This window comes from Trichophyton rubrum (genome assembly GCF_000151425.1).
Source record: "Trichophyton rubrum CBS 118892 genomic scaffold supercont2.11, whole genome shotgun sequence".
In the NCBI taxonomy this organism is placed as follows: domain Eukaryota; kingdom Fungi; phylum Ascomycota; class Eurotiomycetes; order Onygenales; family Arthrodermataceae; genus Trichophyton; species Trichophyton rubrum.
Window position 1 is genome coordinate 411,698 of NW_003456418.1, and position 20,219 is coordinate 431,916.

General features: G+C 48.2%; 9 protein-coding genes across 13 annotated transcripts; 5 read left to right on the forward strand and 4 right to left on the reverse strand.

Moving 5' to 3' along the window:
* Positions 1–235: 235 nt before the first annotated feature.
* TERG_07903 (uncharacterized protein) lies at positions 236–1,480 on the forward strand (the record flags this gene model as incomplete). The annotated part of the gene is made up of 5 exons (XM_003231555.2): positions 236–340; positions 405–808; positions 864–966; positions 1,035–1,190; positions 1,259–1,480. The coding sequence occupies 5 exons, from the start codon at positions 236–238 to the stop codon at positions 1,478–1,480; spliced, it is 990 nt and encodes a 329-aa protein (XP_003231603.2).
* Positions 1,481–1,861: 381 nt separating this feature from the next.
* TERG_07904 (tubulin beta chain) lies at positions 1,862–3,844 on the forward strand (the record flags this gene model as incomplete). Of its 4 annotated transcripts, none has more annotated exons than XM_047748844.1 (9): positions 1,862–1,873; positions 2,077–2,100; positions 2,168–2,193; positions 2,261–2,302; positions 2,374–2,428; positions 2,479–2,940; positions 3,000–3,334; positions 3,392–3,751; positions 3,811–3,844. In XM_047748844.1, the coding sequence occupies 9 exons, from the start codon at positions 1,862–1,864 to the stop codon at positions 3,842–3,844; spliced, it is 1,350 nt and encodes a 449-aa protein (XP_047604834.1). The 4 variants fall into 4 exon arrangements, with proteins under 4 accessions (XP_047604834.1, XP_003231604.1, XP_047607400.1 ...); XM_003231556.1 differs by having other exon boundaries at positions 2,485–2,940; XM_047750494.1 differs by lacking the exon at positions 3,811–3,844 and having other exon boundaries at positions 2,485–2,940; positions 3,392–3,752.
* A 634-nt stretch (positions 3,845–4,478) lies between these two features.
* TERG_07905 (1-pyrroline-5-carboxylate dehydrogenase) lies at positions 4,479–6,355 on the reverse strand (the record flags this gene model as incomplete). 2 transcript variants are annotated; one of them, XM_003231557.2, is made up of 4 exons in its annotated part: positions 6,257–6,355; positions 5,793–6,196; positions 5,663–5,731; positions 4,479–5,604 (listed from the first exon to the last, which is right to left on the reverse strand). In XM_003231557.2, the coding sequence occupies exons 1-4, from the start codon at positions 6,305–6,307 to the stop codon at positions 4,479–4,481; spliced, it is 1,650 nt and encodes a 549-aa protein (XP_003231605.1). In that variant the 5' UTR covers positions 6,308–6,355. The 2 variants fall into 2 exon arrangements, with proteins under 2 accessions (XP_003231605.1, XP_047607402.1); XM_047750496.1 differs by having other exon boundaries at positions 5,793–6,355.
* A 1,237-nt stretch (positions 6,356–7,592) lies between these two features.
* On the reverse strand, positions 7,593–9,028 carry TERG_07906 (uncharacterized protein; the record flags this gene model as incomplete). Its single annotated transcript, XM_047748845.1, has 3 exons — positions 7,593–8,022; positions 8,087–8,673; positions 8,762–9,028. 3 exons carry the CDS (start codon positions 9,026–9,028, stop codon positions 7,593–7,595), a joined length of 1,284 nt encoding a protein of 427 aa, XP_047604835.1.
* Positions 9,029–10,405: 1,377 nt separating this feature from the next.
* On the forward strand, positions 10,406–10,720 carry TERG_12612 (uncharacterized protein; the record flags this gene model as incomplete). The annotated part of the gene is made up of 1 exon (XM_047751550.1): positions 10,406–10,720. One exon carries the CDS (start codon positions 10,406–10,408, stop codon positions 10,718–10,720), a length of 315 nt encoding a protein of 104 aa, XP_047607403.1.
* Positions 10,721–11,310: 590 nt separating this feature from the next.
* On the reverse strand, positions 11,311–12,216 carry TERG_07907 (uncharacterized protein; the record flags this gene model as incomplete). Its single annotated transcript, XM_003231559.1, has 1 exon — positions 11,311–12,216. The coding sequence occupies one exon, from the start codon at positions 12,214–12,216 to the stop codon at positions 11,311–11,313; it is 906 nt and encodes a 301-aa protein (XP_003231607.1).
* A 2,615-nt stretch (positions 12,217–14,831) lies between these two features.
* Positions 14,832–16,571, forward strand: TERG_07909 (uncharacterized protein; the record flags this gene model as incomplete). Its single annotated transcript, XM_003231561.1, has 1 exon — positions 14,832–16,571. The coding sequence occupies one exon, from the start codon at positions 14,832–14,834 to the stop codon at positions 16,569–16,571; it is 1,740 nt and encodes a 579-aa protein (XP_003231609.1).
* Positions 16,572–18,215: 1,644 nt separating this feature from the next.
* On the forward strand, positions 18,216–19,093 carry TERG_07910 (uncharacterized protein; the record flags this gene model as incomplete). The annotated part of the gene is made up of 2 exons (XM_003231562.1): positions 18,216–18,344; positions 18,413–19,093. The coding sequence occupies 2 exons, from the start codon at positions 18,216–18,218 to the stop codon at positions 19,091–19,093; spliced, it is 810 nt and encodes a 269-aa protein (XP_003231610.1).
* A 64-nt stretch (positions 19,094–19,157) lies between these two features.
* TERG_07911 (uncharacterized protein) lies at positions 19,158–19,996 on the reverse strand (the record flags this gene model as incomplete). The annotated part of the gene is made up of 2 exons (XM_003231563.1): positions 19,158–19,514; positions 19,580–19,996. The coding sequence occupies 2 exons, from the start codon at positions 19,994–19,996 to the stop codon at positions 19,158–19,160; spliced, it is 774 nt and encodes a 257-aa protein (XP_003231611.1).
* Between the last annotated feature and the right edge of the window lie 223 nt (positions 19,997–20,219).

Sequence of the window (20,219 nt, forward strand, 5' to 3'; positions counted from 1 at the left end):
CGAGTTCGACTCGGACCCGCGAGTCTCCTTCTCGAAGCTTGACAACAAGTACATACTGGAAACAGACAATGGCGAGGAATACACTTATGATGATGCTCTGAAGAGATGGATACCCTCGGTAGGCATGCTCATGGCTTAGTGACATTGAAACAAGAAAGAGGCCACGATGGTGACTCTATCCGTGGGGCATCCTAACTCATTGTCTTGACCGGAGATACAGCTGGACGAGTCCTTGATGGAACAACAGAGACAGGCGTACAAGATACAGGGGGTCGATGAGGAGGAACCTGCAAATCTCAAGACCCTCCAGGAGAAAAAGAAGAAGCGGAAACATAATGATGTCGGTATCCCCTTAGCTTCTTTTCGTTTTTGCCTCCGGGGCTCAAGATCTAACAAGATTCTAGGAATCAACTACCGCCCAGAAACCCAAGAAACCGCGTGTTAATACCGCCGTATACGTCACTGCCATACCTCTCGATGCCACTGTATCCGAAATCAGCTCTCTCTTCAGCAAATGCGGCGTTATCGCAGAGGAAATTGACAGTGGAAAGCCACGCATAAAGATGTATACAGACGAACAGGGCGCGTTTAAAGGAGATGCACTCGTCGTATATTTTCGTCCTGAATCCGTCAACCTCGCTATTCAGATGCTGGACGATACCGATTTTCGGTTTGGTGAGAAGGGTGCGGAGGGTAACATGAGGGTGCAGCCGGCAGACTTCTCCTTTAAGGCTGTGCAGGAAACCCCAGCAAAGGCGAACCTGAGGGATAAGATGAAAATCATACGCAAGACCCAAAAACTAAATAAGTATGCAGCCGTCTAGTCGGAGAGATTGATAGTAGTTTGGCTAACCTGGGCCTAGTAAACTCACCGATTGGGATGATGATGATGTTGGGCCTAGACATTCAGGAAAGGCAGGGAAGGTTGTGGTGTTGAAACATATGTTTACACTGCAAGAGCTGGAGGTAAGCTCCCCAATCTGTTCTATTCAGTATATCAGCATTTTTTTTTAACTCTCGGCTTTCTCTCGCAGGAGGATCCAGCCGCCATTCTCGACATCAAAGAAGACATCCGCGAGGAATGCTCAAAGCTGGGTGAGGTGACCAACGTGGTGCTCTACGACAAGGAAGAATCAGGAATCGCCACAGTCCGCTTCTCCGACCCCGAGTGTGCCCAGGCTTGTGTGCAGGTATGGCTTTGCTTAAGTACCAGCATGATTTTACGGCCATAGAGCGCCGAGCTAACAATAATTGCCAGATGATGAACGGCCGCTTCTTCGGCGGCACCCAGGTCGAAGCATACGTAGTTGACGGTAAAGTCCGGTTTAAGAAGTCAGGCGCTAGTGCAGCTGCTGCCCTACAGGATGACGGGGCCGGTTGGGAGGCGGAGGCCAGCAAAGACGACGAAGCTCAGCGCCTGGATAAATTTGGTGCCTGGCTCGAGCGGGAGGAGGCCACTAAGAAGACAGCCGACAGCTAAGCGTGTCGCCCCTCGAACAATCTCTTTTTTATTTTTCGGTTTCTATATCACTCGTAGGCTTAGGATAGCTAGCCCTTGGTTCTGTATTATTATTATTATTATTTCTCCTGCTATTTCGCTGCTCGCTCGGCCTCTTCATATTTACATAAGCAATTATTAAGCAGCCCCTTAGCGCCAAACGGCAGTAAACAACGCTAGGCCCGATCGAGCTACCTCCTTTGCTCACCGCCCACCACGCCCGACTTTCTTCTCCTTTCTTCGACTTCAACTTCTCAACTCCCCAACTTCACACAACAAACACAAGAGCAACAGTCCTCGACCCCGACCTCGAACACTTCACTCCGTCCACTCCACCCTCAACCGCCCGTTACTCCCGTCAATATGCGTGAAATCGTAAGTCTAGCTTTTCCCTGGTCCATCACTTCCCCTCTATTTGTGCCCGAAAAACACGACACGGTCTGCACAGGCCAAGAAAGGGGGGGAGGCGAGAGGGCCACCACACGACCATGTCCCAGCGTGAAGGGAACAGGCTTCGAGTTTCACAATTCTCGCATAGCGAGCGTAGAGCTTCAGGCTAACGTGCATTTATCGTATAGGTCCATCTCCAAACCGGCCAATGTGTAAGCTTTGATCGTTCCCTGGTTCATCGTCAGGTACCCGTTTGAGTTAACAATTGTTCAACATTAGGGTAACCAAATTGGTGCTGCTTTCTGGTGAGCATTCACGCGTTGCAGCATAATTGTATATTTCGTGTCGAATTATTACTGACTTGTTTTACAGGCAAACCATTGCTGGTGAGCACGGTCTCGATGGATCCGGCCAGTGAGTGATTTCGCTGGAAAATATTTCCAAGTCTCGAGGGACATGAATGTTGACAACTGGGATTTTTATAGCTACACCGGATCTTCTGACCTCCAATTGGAGCGCATGAATGTCTACTTCAACGAGGTGTGCACGACCAAGACCCTTCCCTTCAGCAGCATACTAACTCATTGGAGGCAAAGGCCTCAAGCAAAAAATACGTTCCCCGTGCGGTGCTTGTTGATCTTGAGCCCGCCGCTCTCGATGCTGTCCGTGCCGGTCCTTTCGGTCAGCTCTTCCGCCCCGATAACGTCGTCTTCGGTCAGTCCGGTGCCGGAAACAACTGGGCCAAGGGTCACTACACTGAGGGTGCCAACTTGGTCGACCAGGTCATCGATGTTGTCCGTCGTGAGGCCGAAGGCTGCGACTGCCTCCAGGGTTTCCAGATCACCCACTCCCTCGGTGGTGGTACCGGTGCTGGTATGGGTACCCTCCTGATCTCCAAGATCCGTGAAGAGTTCCCAGACCGTATGATGGCCACTTTCTCCGTTGTCCCATCCCCAATGGTCTCTGACACCGTTGTCGAGCCATACAACGCCACTCTTTCCATCCACCAGCTCGTTGAGCACTCCGACGAGACCTTCTGTATCGACAACGAGGTACGTTTTCTCTAGCTCCCCTTAATTGGCCAGGGTTTGGTATTTCTAACTGCTTGTAGGCCTTGTATAACATCTGCATGAGAACCCTCAAGCTCACTAACCCATCCTACGGTGACCTCAACCACCTCGTCTCCGCCGTCATGTCCGGTGTCAGCACCAGTCTTCGTTTCCCAGGTCAGCTCAACTCTGACCTCCGCAAGTTGGCCGTCAACATGGTTCCATTCCCTCGTCTCCACTTCTTCATGGTTGGATTCGCTCCCCTTACTAGCCGCAACGCCTACTCTTTCCGTGCTGTCTCCGTGCCGGAGTTGACCCAGCAGATGTTCGATCCCAAGAACATGATGGCTGCCACTGACTTCCGCAGCGGCCGCTACCTTACCTGCTCTGCCATCTTGTAGGTACCCTAATTTATTAGTTCTATTCTTGGCTTCTCTTACTAACACCTGAATAGCCGTGGTAAGGTCTCCATGAAGGAGGTTGAGGACCAAATGCGCAACATCCAGAACAAGAACTCTGCCTACTTCGTTGAATGGATCCCCAACAACGTCCAGACCGCTCTTTGCTCTATTCCTCCACGTGGTCTCCAGATGTCCTCTACTTTCGTCGGTAACTCCACCTCCATCCAGGAGCTCTTCAAGCGTGTCGGTGACCAATTCACTGCTATGTTCCGTAAGAAGGCTTTCTTGTTCTGGTATACTGGTGAGGGTATGGACGAGATGGAGTTCACTGAGGCCGAGAACAACATGAACGACTTGGTCAGCGAATACCAGCAGTACCAGGATGCCTCCGTCTCCGACGGTGAGGAGGAATAGTAAGTATCTGCCTACCTATATAATATCCGTCCTACCTATACGCTAACCAATACTGCAGCCTTGAGGACGAGCAGCTTGAGGGCGAAGAGTAAATGCAATGTGCAGGTATATTTCTGGCTCTCACGCCTCTCTTTCCTCCCACTTGCATTTCCTTTAAGCCATGCCTCTTTCTCCGCACAGCAGATGTATCACATCCACTAAGTGCAAGCCTTGCGTCCAATGGACTCTAGCGCGTGCTTATGCTCCCACCCTCTGTTCTCTTGTCTGCTTAATAATTCCCCAACCAGCGTGTTCGTTTTGAGGCAAGTCGATATTAGTCACTGAGTGATTACAAAACATGATCAATTGGCTGTTTGATATCCCCTCTACAACCCAATATTTTTTAATTTTGCTCCCTTTTCTTTTGTTTTTCGGAGAAACAATCATAAAAACATTTCCCTTTTAATTCCTCAAGATGTTCATTCACTTTACCTTCTCTTTGCCTATGTAGATACTAGGCATGCTTCTTATATCCCGACCGAAGATAAAAGAGAGCGAATGAAACTCCAATTCTTGACAACATCCCATAATTGCCTTTTCTTTTCTTTTTTTTTTTCCCTATTACTAATTGATAACGACCTTAAACGTAGTAGTACGGTCATACGGGCATAGTATAATATTATATAATTAGTTAACTTGTCATATTCCATGGCGTCATCTAGTAACCCGATAACTGTTAACCACTACCTACTCATTGCTGGGATACAGTACACTCTGAACAGGTACAAACTCTTCCTTGATGGACCTCATACTCACAAACCTGCCCATCAAAGCCGCGCTACCGGCCTTATCATTGGTACCAGACGCCCTAGCACCTCCGAATGGCTGCTGCCCAACAACAGCACCAGTACACTTACAGTTGATGTAGAAGTTTCCAGCAGTACCCCTAAGGGCATTCTCGGCATATTGAACTGCCGCACGATCCTGAGAGAACACAGCACCAGTCAAGCCATAGGCACCGGTGTTATCAATTGTTTCACAGATCTTCTCAAACGCATTAGCTGCTTGATCTGGGTACACGAGGATAACCAGCACTGGCCCAAAGAGCTCGGTGTTGAGAAGGTGATGTTCTGGGTTCGTTGTGGAGTATATAGTTGGGTGAATGAAGTATCCCTTTGAGCAATCGTATTTACCTCCAGCAAGGAGTGTAAGCTCCTTGTCATTTTTCGCGTCATCAATAACCTTGGCCAATTTCTTGAACGAAGCTTCGTGGATAACGGGTCCGATGAAATTAGCGAAGTCCTCGGGAGGTCCGATCTTCAATTTCTCCGTCTCTTCCACGAGTTTGTTTCGGAATACATCCCATTTTGACTGTGGCACGTAGGCTCTTGAGCAGGCACTACACTTCTGGCCCTGGAACTCGAATGCTCCGCGAACCGTATGAATAGCGGCATTGTCCGTGTCTGCGCTGGCGTGGAGAAGGTGGAAGTTCTTTCCTCCGGTCTCGCCTACAATGCGAGGATAATTGCGGTATTTGCCGTCTGCTACACCCTGGGCGATCTTGCCATAGAGAGAACGGAACACGGCTGTACTGCCGGTGAAATGTAGGGAGGAGAAGTGCTTGTTGTCTAGGACCAGGCTGGTGATTCTCTCAGCGTCTCCGGGGACGAACTGAATGACACCCGCTGGGAGGCCAGCTTCGGTGAGAATGTTATGGATGAGGTAGTTGGACGCAATGGCAAAGGGGGAGGGCTTCCACAGCACGACATTGCCCATGAGAGCTGGGGCGGCGGGCAGGTTGCCTCCGATAGCACTGAAGTTGAATGGGGAAATAGCATAGACAAAGCCTTCGAGGGGTCGGTATTCGACACGGCTGTAGTATGTTGTTAGAGAGTATATCTGCATAATGTTCTGGTAATAAGGATACTTACTTCCAGACTCCCGGGGCGTTGTGAACTGGCTGCTGAGCGTAGAGTTCAGATGCATAGTGAACATTGAACCTAGATTTCGTCAGTACATATATATAATCAATATAATTTGGAAAAAGAGAGTATGATATACCTTAAAAAGTCACACAGCTCAGCAGCAGCGTCGATCTCTGCCTGCCATGCGTTCTTCCCCTGGCCCAACATGGTGGCGGCCATCATTTCATAACGGTACTTGGTGCCGACTAGATCAGCCGCCTTCAGGAAGATAGAGGCCCTGTCTGAGAAAGGCATGGCCTCCCACTTCTTTTTGGCTTCCAAAGCATTGTCAATAGCCGCTTTGATGTCTTCATCTGAAGCAGTGTGATATTTAGCAACACAGACGGCGTGGTCAGATGGGTTCTGCTGCGTCTGTATCGGAGAGGTGGTGATAGCTTTCCCTCCAATCACGACAGGAACTTCGAGAGGGGCTTTCTTCTTGAACTGCTCCAGGGCACAGACGAGCTGCTCTCGGTCTGGAGAGCCCTTAGCGTAGTGTTTCTATATCCGCTGTTAGTTAAGCTATACAGCTTACGAACGGGGAGAGGGGCTGCGACAGACGTTTGGCTCATTCTGAACCGTGGGGGGTTTGAAGGTAGCGAGCTGTGCCATGACGACGATGTTATACAGGTGTATCAATTGGTTGTCTCTGCTGTTCCGATTGTCCTCTTGTACGCCTCTCTAACTCCTAGGCGAGCTCGCCGGCCACCAGGGACTGAGAGGAGAGCTTTATATGCTGCCCGCGGAGAGCGGGGAAACTCTGCCAAGCGGTGCATTTTGGTTTCGGCTGTAGGGGAAGCTCGTCGGTTTTTGCTTCTTTCGCTGCTTCTCCTCCGCCCGGCCTCCTTTTCTCCTTCTGCGATACTTTGCGTCTGCGCGCATTCTGGAGCAATGTCGATGTATCTCGCATGCAGCAGTGGAAAAGCTGGGAAAAGCGCGGAAATAGTCGGGCGGGAGGAACACCTGGGGTAGTCACGTGGCGATAGCGTGGTTATCTAAAAGTTAGTTACATAATACACTCGGGCTTCGGAGTATCACGTGCAAACTTAATCTTTACCCTAATTCTTGCTCTGCGGCTCAACATCGCATTGCGGCTTGTCTCTTTTGCTGGGATATTAGCCGGTTGAACTTGGAGATTATGATGTCTCCTTTACAAAGCAGCACAGTTTGGCAGATGAGATGCATTTTAGACCACATATTTATTTCCCCTGCAGCACGAAAATATCTGGATCGAGCACCGCTTTGGCCGTTGGGTTATAAATAGAGTGTTGTCAATAAGCTCTACCCAGAACGGATTGCTACTAGAAGGATTGGAAAGCGCCCTCTCCCCCAGAAGATATCACGGTAACTAACACAGATATAGGACGGATACAAAGTTATGTGCTTTGGCCCGGATAAATTTAGGGTTTATCGAAAGGATTCTCGACAGTGTGTCGTGTGTCCGATGAAATACTGCGATGGTGTCCTTGCTAATATGAAGGGTGCAAGGGGCCCTATTTTCGAGCACGATTTCCACCTCCCCTCCCCCCAAGGTACCAACATGATGGCAGATAGCAGATATCCGAAAGATCCAAAGTGGAACTGGCATCAAGCTTACAAGGCGCTTTTTTAAGACAGAAGAAGGCTAATACACCTCAGAGAGCACTGGGACAAAATCTCTGTAGCAGAGAGAGGAGTGGTTGACAACACACATAGTTTTAATACTTGTTCAATTATGAAGCCATAGCAGGCCTAATAGCTGATGGATATGTAGGCCGAGAGCTGATTAAGCTCCGTATACCCGACAACACCCTACAGTCCAATAGGTACATCATTTTCACAAACTCTAGAGATAGATGTAGCTGCGACAAGATAAGAGACATAGAGCGGTTAGCTATCTAGGTATACTTGCGGGTTGTCATCGCATAAAAGGACACTGCCTCGTCCGCTCAGCCTGCAGCTTCTTCTTCATCTGGCCATGATACTCCTCACCCTTGCCCAAGAACCGTTGCGGCCCCACGCTCGAAGTGACGAACCCGTTCGGAAAATACTTATCGCCATCGTCACCAGGGACCGGCTTGCCCAGCAGCCGAGTGTACAGTGCCTCTGGTCCCCAGCGGTTCCATAGCGTGGGCTTGACATAGTAGGGCGCGTTGTCCCAGGCTAAAACGCTATGTGGACTCGAGCCGTCGTCACCCTCTTCGGAATGGCGAACGGCGCGGCGCCAATAGGGGCGGGGTAGCAGGAGATGGCGGGCTACGAACTGGCGCAGGGCAAGGGTGTTTGCGAAGATGAACCTATATATCCACTCAGGGCGATCATATCTGGTCACGATCTGATTAGATGGGCTAGAACTTGTAATTGCAAGGGCGTGTGTAGCGAAGGGAGGGGGAGGGGTTCAAAAGCACATACATCATCGCAACCCGGAGACGGTCCTCCATCAGGAAAATAACGCCCTTCCACAAGACGGGGTGTAAGAACTTTGGCGCATTATAAAGCAGCAGTTTCACGGTCTCGTTGGCCGTCTCATGGTTGTTCTTGTCTGGAACCATGCACTTGCGTTCATACTCCCTGCTCCAGGTATCGATTTCCTCCAGCCAGTGTATTCCGTCTCTGAAGCCTGAGCTGGCTGATGGCAGCTTATCGTACTTGATTTCCATCGCATCTCCTATGCTCTTCCAGAACGTTCCCACCGCACATCTCTCCAGGTCGGTGATCTTGCGCCAGTCGTACCGGTCCACCCATCGGGCTGGTTCAAGTGCAAACAGGCTGAGAGTGTATAACATGTCGTCATCCAGTATCTTACCTGCTTTACGGTACTGACTATGTAGATAATTCATGCGGGTGAGTGCTTCAAGTGCCCTCTCTGAGGTGGGCGGGTTTGACACGAACTCGTTGATCAGGACAGAAGTGTCCATATATCGCTTTGGTGACGTCTGCGGGTTGGACAGCTCTGAGGTTTGCACCAGCAGTGTCGAGATAGTAGGAATGCCATACGTCTGCCATAGTTACGATGACTGTATTAGTCCTCCATCTTCATTCTGTAATTAAATGCTCTCGCCCCGAGGTGAATGATGAAAAACATACCTTGAACAGTGCGAACTGCAGTCCCTTCAGTGTGAAGAACGGAAATTCAAGCGTCATCATGGTCTGATGAATCGCCCACGCCTCGTCGTTGGTCATCTTGCTCATTTCCTCACGAGTATGGTACCCATACTGCTTCTCTAGACTGCGAATCCTCCTGAAACGAAGAAGCTGCACTGCTGTGAGGTACGCAGCACCCACGCAGACTATCCCTGGCACCGTGAAGAGCGAATCTTTCGCCGCCGTGCACAGCGAGGTGAGATGCTCCATGACGGGGAGACAAGCCAGCCGTGTTATTTAGCGGATCTCATCTATTCCAGTTCCGTACGTATTAGTGAGGTGTTTAATCTCCGCTGTTGTGATCAGAAGGATTTAAATAATCATCTCGCTTACTTGTGATGATGTTAAGAGGCCCGTCTAATCAACCACTCAATTGCCAGCCGCGTGGCTCATAAATTGGGCATCCCGGGATACGAGCCTCGGTTCAGCCCAGCAATACGTGTCCACAAAATCGACCAGAGAGTTGCAGACTGGAACAACATTGAGGAGCAGAGGATGGATCAAGCAAGTCTGGGGCTCAAAAAAAGATGGCGGAGGAGGGGGAGCACCCGTTTGGGTTCCGCTCTCCCGAAAAACTCTCTTTCTGCCTCTTCCGGGTTGACAACCTTTGGCCTATTTAATCCGTTAACTAGTTGGCTCTCCAGAGCTCAAGATCAATCTCCTATCAACCATCGGTAGTTATATCTTCTCGTGTTTCACCTGGATTAGTAGCATGCTGAGCTTGTCCAGGCGTGTTGGGATATAACTAAAGAATCAAATGATCGTTAAACACCAAGAAATGTGTACGGACCTTGCTTTTCAATAAGATACCCGCCAAATCTAGCTTTTGGTGAAGGGGGAAAGCATCGTAGCCCAGAGCTACAATCCTAAACTCAGCAAGCGGCTCATTGAAGCCATCACGGCATGATTGTCTACCCACAGGTATCTCATATGTTGCCCTCCAATATAGCATCTTCCAGCCCCAGCTGAACTTAGAAGGCAATGACAGACCTCACAAGCCTGTATATTGTCAAAAGCATACCCTTGGAGTTGTCAATCACTCGACCTATCTTTCGGGTAGAACCAATTCCTGCCAATTTTGCAACTGTAACTTGGCTCATCTTACTTGGCAAGGAATACCAAGTCACTCTCGAACAAGGTGCATTTCTTAGCATCAATCAATACCAATGATTGAAAACAGGTCGTACCTATTAAATAGTATGGTATGTGGCAGGCGAGATGTTTGTCCCGAAGGGTCTTTTGAGTAATAGTTATATGACTCTTACCCAAATTTGAGTAAACTTGTCATACTCATACGGCCTTCAATATAATAGCCCCGCCTCTCTCTATTAGTCCTTGTAATTGAGACCCGAGACCACAGTTAGAGTCATCTACTTTGGCTGAAGGAAAGGATAGCTGCATTATTGACCAGGGTCGCTCAAGCCAATTCTCGGATCCTGAAATTCGAGTATACGGACAGTCCGCGAATAGAAACGATGACGTTCTAAGCGACATTTTTGGGGACATTCGCGCAGTCTTGAAGTGGTCATACGGCCGAAAATCGCAGGTCAGAGCTTCATGCGAGTTCTCTAAATAAAGCTTGCTATCATGGTCCAAGGGCATGGATACTGGGTATGCAGGGGATGGGAGAATATTCCATTTACTCCTCACAATAAGTCCTCCAGCCATGGGTTGTTACAGTGTGCGAGTGAAGGCCCCCGGACTAGCGAGTTGGACCATTCGGGAAAGAAGTTGCAACAGTTGGTCATACCGACATTTCGTGACACAACGATAACTAGAATTCCTTTGTTCATGCTCCGTATCGACCTAGATCGTTCTCCGCATATCGATGGTCAGTCAGCTAACGCATCGGACAAACCGTGCCGCGCAATAGCGTTTTATGAAAGCTCTCAGCCCGTATAAACATAGTTTTGAGTAGTTCAAGCTCAATATCAGCCACAATTCCACTTGGCCTGGCTGACTCGTCAGCCCTTGGTATTCAATGTGTCATCGAAGAAGAGTGGTAATATGACGATGAGGAATGGTTCTCGGGACTAGCAATAAAATTCCGAATCATGGAACAAAGCACGGGAAATGCTTTTTTGCCTTCCCGAGACTAGCTTATTTTTAGAGTTGGCGGGAGCTCCCGCCCAATGATTGTCTCGAGTTTCACAACATAAACTCTGAGTGAGCCATGCCTGCATTAGAAAAACTATGAGGGAGCAGGGCTTTATGCGAAGAAAAATATAAAAGGTTCATTGGTATCGGTTGAATGTGTTCGTATTAAACCTGATGTGACCCAAACAGGGCCTATGCCTTGTTCTGGTAAGTGATGGTGACAACCGTAATGCTAGGCCACATGCGGTTATTCAAGCCGATCTCATGGATGGTACCATCTAACAGAAGTAATTTTAGACATTTCTTTGTTGGTAATATGAATTCCCTGCTTCACTCTCAACGTATTTGATTATTAGAGAATGGCAACTTAAACAAAAAAGCTGTACACCTCAATTCTATAATACAGAGTGCGGTGTTTCGCCGCTTTTTTTCCGGGCAATGTTGACCACTCGTGGCATAGACAGGGCTGCTCCGGTCATTGATTCCTGATACACATCGCCAATCAAATTGAATATCTTCTCCGAAGCCTGGTGATTGCCTGCAGCCGCCAGGGTCGTTGCAAACTCTTCCATTGTTAGAAGATGTTGATCACCGTTTGCTTTTGTGAGATCAGGTCTATCCACGTAGTTGAATTGTCTGGCACCCTCAAATCCTTCGCTATTGAGGATCCTAGGAAGTTGCAGTACCCAATCGTGTCGGCCGTTGGAGTACACGAACTCTCGCAGGGAATCAAAGGCTGGAGTTGAGGCTGCTGCTGCTGATAGAGGATGTCTGACATGTGTATCCGGGTAATTCAGGTCGTCCCACTGAATATATCCACCTGGCTTTAACATCTTATGGACCTTTTGAATGATAGGCCTTGGATCGCTGTTCTCAACCACAAGAATCAATAGTCTCAGGTGAACGATGTCATATTTTCCGATCATTTCTTCCGGCACATCATCAAAAATATTCCACTGTTTTATTGTAACATTTTGCGGCCACCAATGTTTCTGAGGGGCATTTGCAAGGCTGATATCAAATCCATCCAACTGTGCGGACTCCGGTAACTCCCGAGCTAGGTCAAAGAGCCATAATCCAGTTCCTGTGGCAATATCTGCAACCCGCAAATTTTCTATTGGGGTAGAGATAGATGGATGCAAATTAAAATGTAAGGACTCTTTCCAGAGATAAAACTGAAAATTGAGCCTAGACGAGGCAAAATAGCCACGATCAAGCATGTATCCTCGGCCATCAGCTAGGTGGAATCCGGAGCTGATATCATTTTGCGACTTGGTAGGCAAATGGGGGACGGGAGGCATCTCTTTCGTGTAATATCTTCAGAGCAATATCTGTCAATAATGAGAATAGCAGGAGAACATGGAAATGGGCATGGAAATGGCCGTTGGATTGAAATCTTGGCTGTTCTTGAACTCAGGGGGTCCTCAATCAACACAGGCCGCATAGGACAATTATAAAGAGGAGGATCTCCGCAAAGCTAGCAACAATAGTCTTCGTCAAGACACACCGCTCCCTTGCAAATCCGAGATTAATGGAAAAAGGAAAGCGAAGGTTCACCTTCTGACTCGATCAAAACCCTTCCACAACGGTGAAAATTGAAAAATTTTCCGCCCCCGAGAGGTTTACACATTGTATGGAGTAGTATCGTACTGTACATCCTGCACAGGAACGGTAAAACCTTCGGTTTGCATATAATCAAGTGCGCGTGCCGGTTCCGAGGAGTAGCATCATCGGTAGGACCAATCTTTCCCCTCCTTGCCGAGCAGGCAGGCAGAACGGTTGTGACATTCGGGCATCTTCGCTTCCATCCCGCAGAAAGAAAACATCAACACCCTGTCTGTGGAGACTGATAATGCAAGATTGTCAAGCATGCAATGTACCGATTTCAAGAACCACTGGAGACCGATTGCTCTCCAACACATTTTCTTCTCTCCGATCAAGTGTGGTTAGCCATGTCGGCCTCGGAGGCCGGTTTCAGGGGAAGACCCAGAGAACCTTATTCGTCAGCCCAATTATTTCTCGAAGTGGCTGTCAGAGTGAAAGTATACGAGAAAAGGTCGGTGAGAGTCGGTGTCACTGCACAGTAACTCATCCACCTAGTACAGGGTTCTTTTGTCTTCGGGGATGTTCGTATCGAGCAAGTTTCAGTCGAAAGTGCAGGGATTCTTTTGGACGAATGTTGCAGGAGTAAATTGGTCCAGGTGTTTAGATTTGTTGATTCTTAGACCAGCAGAATTATCTCTAGCAAGTATCACATGGATTTGAGCTAGACCACGTCATCTAAGAATGTGTTGGAGGTCACCGATGTCTGCAGGTTTGCAGCGTTCGTTTCCATAATTTTAATTCTCGCCTTGAAATGCCCATTGTCCAGGATGCTGAGTGGCTGAATTCTATGGCATCCTTGCTTGCTTGGAGAATATCGTGGGGTAAGTATATGTACCAGATGTTTGAATGGCCCAATACGGAGTACGACGGACTGAACTATTGCCCCTCGGATATAATATGACTAGTTAAGCATGACGACACAGGTCTTATAAAAATGCTGTGTGGATCCGTTGTGTGAAGCGTCTTTCTCTTGTTGCAGAGAGAGAACCACCTGAAACTTCAATGACAGAGAATTCCTCAGTTTCCCATGCATGATGCTGTTTTTAGTTAGCTACAGGGGTTAATGTACGTTGCCAAACGTGCAGACCTTCTATTCAAGGAATAGTAGGAATAGGTTTTATATAGATCAAATCCCCTCCTTCACGTTTCCTCGTTGTCCTGGAGCAGAGATTGGATGTACCAGGAGTCCAATTTTCGATAGAATCTGGACGTATGTATGCTATCTCCCCTGATCCAAGTAACGGCGGCAGGGAAAAGATGGAAGGAGTATAAACAGATGGTGGCGTCTCTTGTCGAGTTATAAATACGAGCCAAGGAAGTTTCGTGTTTGTTGGATCAAGTCGAATCCATGGACTGGGAAACAGCGAGATCGGAGGCATCAGAGAAGGACCAGGTTCAAACGACCTTGCCTGTAGCATATCCTTCTCCTATAACTACACTGCAAGATCAGAGACGAGATCAGGCCCCCTCTGGCTCCATGGTCAGGCGGATGGAAAACACCCGTACCAAGGAGGATCGCCATGACCATCATTTGGGGTACGTAACGTTAACTTCTCGATATACGACAGGAGATAATATGCGTGCTCTCTGCCTTAGAATCAGGAATCCTGCCAAAAAGCTTAGATGGTTGATTCTGACCGTGCATGCAACCAGTAGAAAGCACATATGCGAGGTGTACTAAAATAGGATTTCATCTTGCCAATGGTCCTGACCCCTGAACCTTCAGGAATAAGAAACAAGATAAAGGAAGAAAGAACGCGGAGGAAGCTTGTGGCACCGTATTCTCATATCCATAATGCATGGCCGATAAATATCCATACAAACGCCAAATTTGCGAGCAGAAAGAGACGAAGAGAGTTAAAACCTCGTAAGGAAAAGGGCAAATGATTTGCTGAACTCCAACGACCAAGTTAGACAGTAATTCGTGCTTCCGGATGTCAAAGAGGGAAACGATCCATCGAAGTATAAAGGAGGAGAAACTAGCGTGGAGGAATCGTCAAAAGAAGGCAAGATTGAAGATATAATAGTAGTAACCCCGTGGCCCTGACCTGGTCAGTACTCCGTACCAACACCTCGCTTCTGAGATTGGATTGAATTGTCCCATCCAGCCCGCTTCGTTTCCCGTTAATGCCAAATTTCAGTTTTGAACATCTTTCATTAGACAGAAGATAAACCGCATCTTGAAGACACCAGTCTGTTGCTTGCGTCCACGTACGGAGATAAAAGCGAACCAAGGGGCCCCGTCACCCAAGAAAATTCTAGTCGCCAAAAGCCCTCTCCATCTTTCATCCTCATATATCCATCTGTCAAGATGCATGGGACAGATGCATTACGGGTGGGCGTTGCAATTGGACACGGAACAGGCCCAGAGCTGGCGGTGGTGTTCGAGAATGTCCTGCAAGAATTGGCGTCCCGTTATTCTCTGAGAATCGAATTCGTCCGATCGGACAGAATTTATCATTCTTATAACTCCCTGCCTCTTTCAGATGAAAGCCAGAATGCAATCCTCGACATCTGCGACGAAACCGTAAATGACATCACGCACTATCAGCAATTTTGTGAGCGGGAGGCCAATCGAGGTCTGAAAGTCATATTCCGAACAGCAATAAGTGCCCAGTCACTGTATGCAGTACGTCAGCAATTGGAAGCCGTCAAGGTCGAGTGCTTTGATCGTGGCACGTCATCTCTTTTGGTTATCCGAGATCAAGCACAGGGGTTCTATACAGGAACCAATAAACTCGAAAGTGATCAGAAATCTGTATCGAGGGTATGTGAATTCCGCAAAGAAGTGTTCCAGCATATCATAGCATTCTCTCTTGAGCGGGCAAGAGAGAAATGGGGTGATGACCTTGGGGGAATAAAGACCATCTTCTTGGTATACAAGTTCCATCTCTTCGATGGATTATTGTTATCCTGGGCCAAGGAATTGACTGAAGAATTTGGTATCAAAGTGGAGTTTATTCAGCCGGACACAATGAACAGGAATATGATTGCATTTGGTGTTAGCCGTTGCTTGATGGTGGCTGGCAACGAGTATGCGGATATCATGCAGACAATATTCCTGGAGAGATTCAACATGCGGGTTCAAGAAACATCTTGTTCAGAAAACGTCTACTTGAAGCCAGCATTGAACCGGCTTAGCGAGTACCAGACCACCCATGGCTCGGCGGATGATATCACAGGCAAAGGAATCGTAAATCCATCTGCCACTATACGTGCTGCTGCTGCCATTCTCGAGCGTTTCGGTGGTTGTACTGGTATTGATGCTGAGGTTGATGAGACGTTGAATGTCCTTCAGCAGAATAAGTCAGTTACTCCGGATCAAGGGGGTAACCTCACCACCAACGCTTTTGTCGATCTCTTTCTTCAGACCCTTCCAAGCCCAAGTGTTGGCACGCCCACTGGAAGCGAATTTTCACAGCCATCCTCTCTGGCCGACGATCCTGCAGATATATGTCCAGCACCAGACTTTGCAGCAGCCTTCATGAAGAAAGGGACGGCTGTAGTGGTGGTAGACTTTCAAAACGATTTCATTTCACTAGGAAATCCGGAGACTATGAGCTGCATAACGCATGCACTTGTTCGTGTACTTGCCTTTTCTAGGTCTCATGAACAAGAGATCATCTTTATCCAGCATTTAGGGGACCAGCGTTACCAGAATGCTAGTTGGAGACATCGAAACCGCGTTCAGAGCCGCAAAGAGCTCTGCGTAGAAGGAACTCGGGGAGCTGATCTGTCCCCGGCCCTCTCACCGGCGCGCGGTGAACATATATTCACAAAGAAAGCTCAGTTTGATGCATTCCAAAGCCCTGAGTTCGAAAAGTATATTTCTGAAAAAGGGATTGAACACATCATTCTCGTGGGCCTGTACGCCGACATATGTATTGACGCAACAGCTAAGGCAGCTTTCCAGAGAGGCTTATGGACCACTGTTGTCCAGGATTGTACGACAGCTCTGCACTTGAAGGACGAAGATATCTTGGGGTACATGCAGAAGGTTTATGGCACCAGAGTTGTGGAAAGTGAAAAACTCTTGAGAATGCATGCATAGAGGGAAATCTTGTTAGAACATTGACCATTTTTCGGTCTTGACATCCCACAATTCAAAGTTATTGATATCAGAAACCGTTATATCTCAGGATTAAAGCCATCACCCTTCTTGATGCAATATTCCGTATTTTGTATCTCGGCGGAGCATTTTTTGTCTATAATTTTTCGGAGTTAAATTTAGCAATTATTTTCCTGATGTACGATAATCCATCATTGGGCAATATCGGTCTATCCACAAGGGCTAAGACATGTTACTAGGGGTCTTGTGGCTGCCATGTTCGGGTCCATCCCTTAAGTGTCCCTGAATGCTTCGGTGATGCAAAAAAAGCCAGCAAACGAAACATGGGGAATATAAAAGCACTGCATATTCCTATTCAGGCTGATGTGCCTCCCATGATATCCCTATTTTAGGATATATATGAGAACCAACTTATTAGAACATATTAACTACAAGCCTCCTGCAGAAGGCTTGTCTCGTTAATCAGCATCAGCAAGATGTTCGGCATTGATAGGCCGTCCTCGGCTGCGCGAGCGATCAGTTGCATATGCGGGCAGTTACCAAGCAATACTGACAGCGAGTATTGTGGAGATAGGGGTATGGACCGAACCTATTAGTTGGCCTTTGCCATCGACTGTGTCGGTTCGTTCTGAGTGCAGGTGTCAACTCCGGCTGAGCTTCGGCTATTCCCTGTATCCTGTCGTTAAAATAGGTGCATTATGAATTGTTTTGAAGGAACAGGCGGCTTGTATACGGACTGAGTTACGCGTTGGTAAGCCATGGATCGACCTGGCTTGAACAGCCTTCGTTGAGCAGGCATCTTTTGTTTCCTTCGTCTCGAGATCTTCGTTTCTGCAGTGTTTACGAGGATCCGTTCACGTGACCGACAGCCCTCCATCCATTTCTAACCGCAAGCCAAACCTCGCTTCTTCGCACGCCTCGACAACCTCCTGTACCCCTGCACGCTGCAAGGGAAGACATGTAGGGAGGGGAGTGAAGGAGGCAAGAGATTGCAGGTTCACGAGCTTGCCACAGTCTTCTCTCTTCTTTGCTATACTCTGCATGCGGCTAACTAGCATTGATCTGCCGGAAGAGTGATCAGATATCGCATCGATACCCCTCGTCAAGGACATCGTCCGTTCGAACAGATTACGAGTGAGACGGAAGAAAGGGAGTGAAAAAGGATAAAAGGAACCAACCTTGAAGCCCTTGAGTTGATCTCCACTGTCCCCGGGAACCCACATATTAAGCCTGCATTTGCATCTTCCACACGCCAGGATGCTCCTCGACGAGAAAACAACACCCAACCTTAAACAGGGGGCTGGCTTTGTTAACAACAATGAATGTGGGCTCATTTGAACATTTCCATGGCGGAGGGTATCTGCCCGATGACCAGGACCATGTTGTCCAGACTTGTCCTGATGAGGGTTCTGGTTTTGAAACAGAGCCCTGATCGTGTGGTAGCCACTGAATTTCACTCGAGAAAGGCAGCTGCTGGAAGGTTTCTTTATTTTACTACACTGTACGAAGTACAGCGCGCGTAATATATTATGGCTGGGGGCTTCCACCTTGTCAGAAACTCGACAGCGATTGTTCAGCTCCCCTGTTTAATTCCACGCACTTCATATCAATCATCAACCTCGAAATATGGCCATTGACACATCCGTATGGTACAAGCCGCTGATCGGACGGCGGCTCAAGGCCCCTACACGATATGTGTTTGAGAAATGGAGTGGAGTATCTGGCAAAGAACTCATTGCTCATCTGCATTCAATCGTGAGACGTCTCAATATCCGCGGAGGAAAAAGCACGCGCATTTACGGAGTATACTGACACCCATCTAGCGTGATAAAGCTTGGCCACTGGGCGAATACCCATGCGTGGGTGAATGGATTTTCCTACTCCCTAGCATTTCAGCCTTCAAACAGTTCCCGGAGATTGTACATCGTGCAAAGAAGGGTGCTACAATCCTGGACATTGGGTGTTGTTTTGGGCAGGACCTACGTCGCCTTGCTGCTTATGGAGCACCAACGGAGACTATGTACGCTCTCGATATCAATTCGTCGCTCTGGGATCTGGGTTATGAGTTATTCAAAGACGCAGACCGAATGAAGGCCACTTTTCTTGAGGGCGACTTTCTTCAGGATAACTCCGCGCTGTCCTGCCTAGATGGTAAAACTGATATCATTATCGCCTGCCAATTCCTACATCTGTTTGGATGGGAGAACCAGATCAAGGCTATGAAACGAGTTGTGACACTTTCAAGGCTGGGAACAATGCTCATTGGATACCAGCAGGCTAGACTGCAAGCAAGGGAATATATCAGGCCCTGGGGCATGATGTTTTACCACAACGTTGAATCATTTCACGAGATGTGGGAGATTGTGCAGCAAGAAACGGGGACACGCTGGAGTGTGACTGCGCAGCTCGTGGATTTACATGAATGGGGGATGGAGGACGAGGATGTAGAATGGATGCCACAAGACAGGATGGGAATCAATTTCGTCGCTACTAGAGAGGAATAGTCACATGAAATGGCGCTGCATAAAATGATCATGCACTCATACCTGCACTTATATCTATGTACGATTAGACGCCTTGAAATGCCTCAATGAATTCCCCCATGATTTTCACGCTCTCGTCAAGATTGACCTTGAACGGGGCACAGTGGCTCTGAGGAACCTCCTTGATCTTCCATTCCTGCCCGGTTCCTGCTATCATAGCATACTGTGCGTCTTTCGGGACTGCAAGGTCATTGGTAGCCACGACATACGCCAGTCGGTCCTTGAATGCAGGGTCTGAGCAGGCCGTTGGTGGTTGGGGAGAAAAGAAGGCCAGCGAGGAATGAGGCTTCAGTTCCTGTTCAGTTTTCTTGGCGAGACCATGGTCGAAGTCGGCGGCAAACACGTTGATGGGGTCCTTTGGGACGTTGAGACCGGGTGCAGGCTATAGATGTTGTGCATGAGCATAGGGATAAATTTGAAGGTCTTATAGGCAGGGAGCCGACATACGTTATCGAGCATTATCCAAGGGGGAAGCACGCCCCCCTGAATACCAGCACAGCTCAAACCCTCGGGCACAAGGAAAGCACTGAACAATATCATGCCGAGGATGCCTCCTAGTTTCCCTGATCGAAGCCGTTCGGTCTTTGATAATCCTTTGGCAGCTGCACAACCGGGCATACTCCCGTAGGAATGCATGACAAGAACTACATCTTTACCTTCGGTCTCCACGAGAGGCTCCAGAATGGAGCGTACAGCTTTGGCGTCTGTTGCGCAATCGGCCGTTAAAGGATCCTGGGGCTCCAGAGACGGATATTCGGCGTAGCGAGTTTCGAACCCGGCCTTTTCTAGCGTATGGATGTACGGAGAGTAGAAATTCTCTGGAATCCAGGCACCTGGAACGACAGCAATAGTAGGCTTCGTCATGTTCGAAATCTACACGCAGATAAGCTGGTGTATAGAAAAATGGCTCAAATTGTGATATTTAATGGGTTTCAAGCCCAAGCCAGACGTCCTCCGCCCCCGACTATATAGCCATCCTACTACCTAACTAGGTTGCATCCCGAAAATGATACCATATTACACATTCCTATTGACAGGGTTCTATACGGGATCCGAGCTCGTAAACAAACGAGGCGCTGGCTGTGGC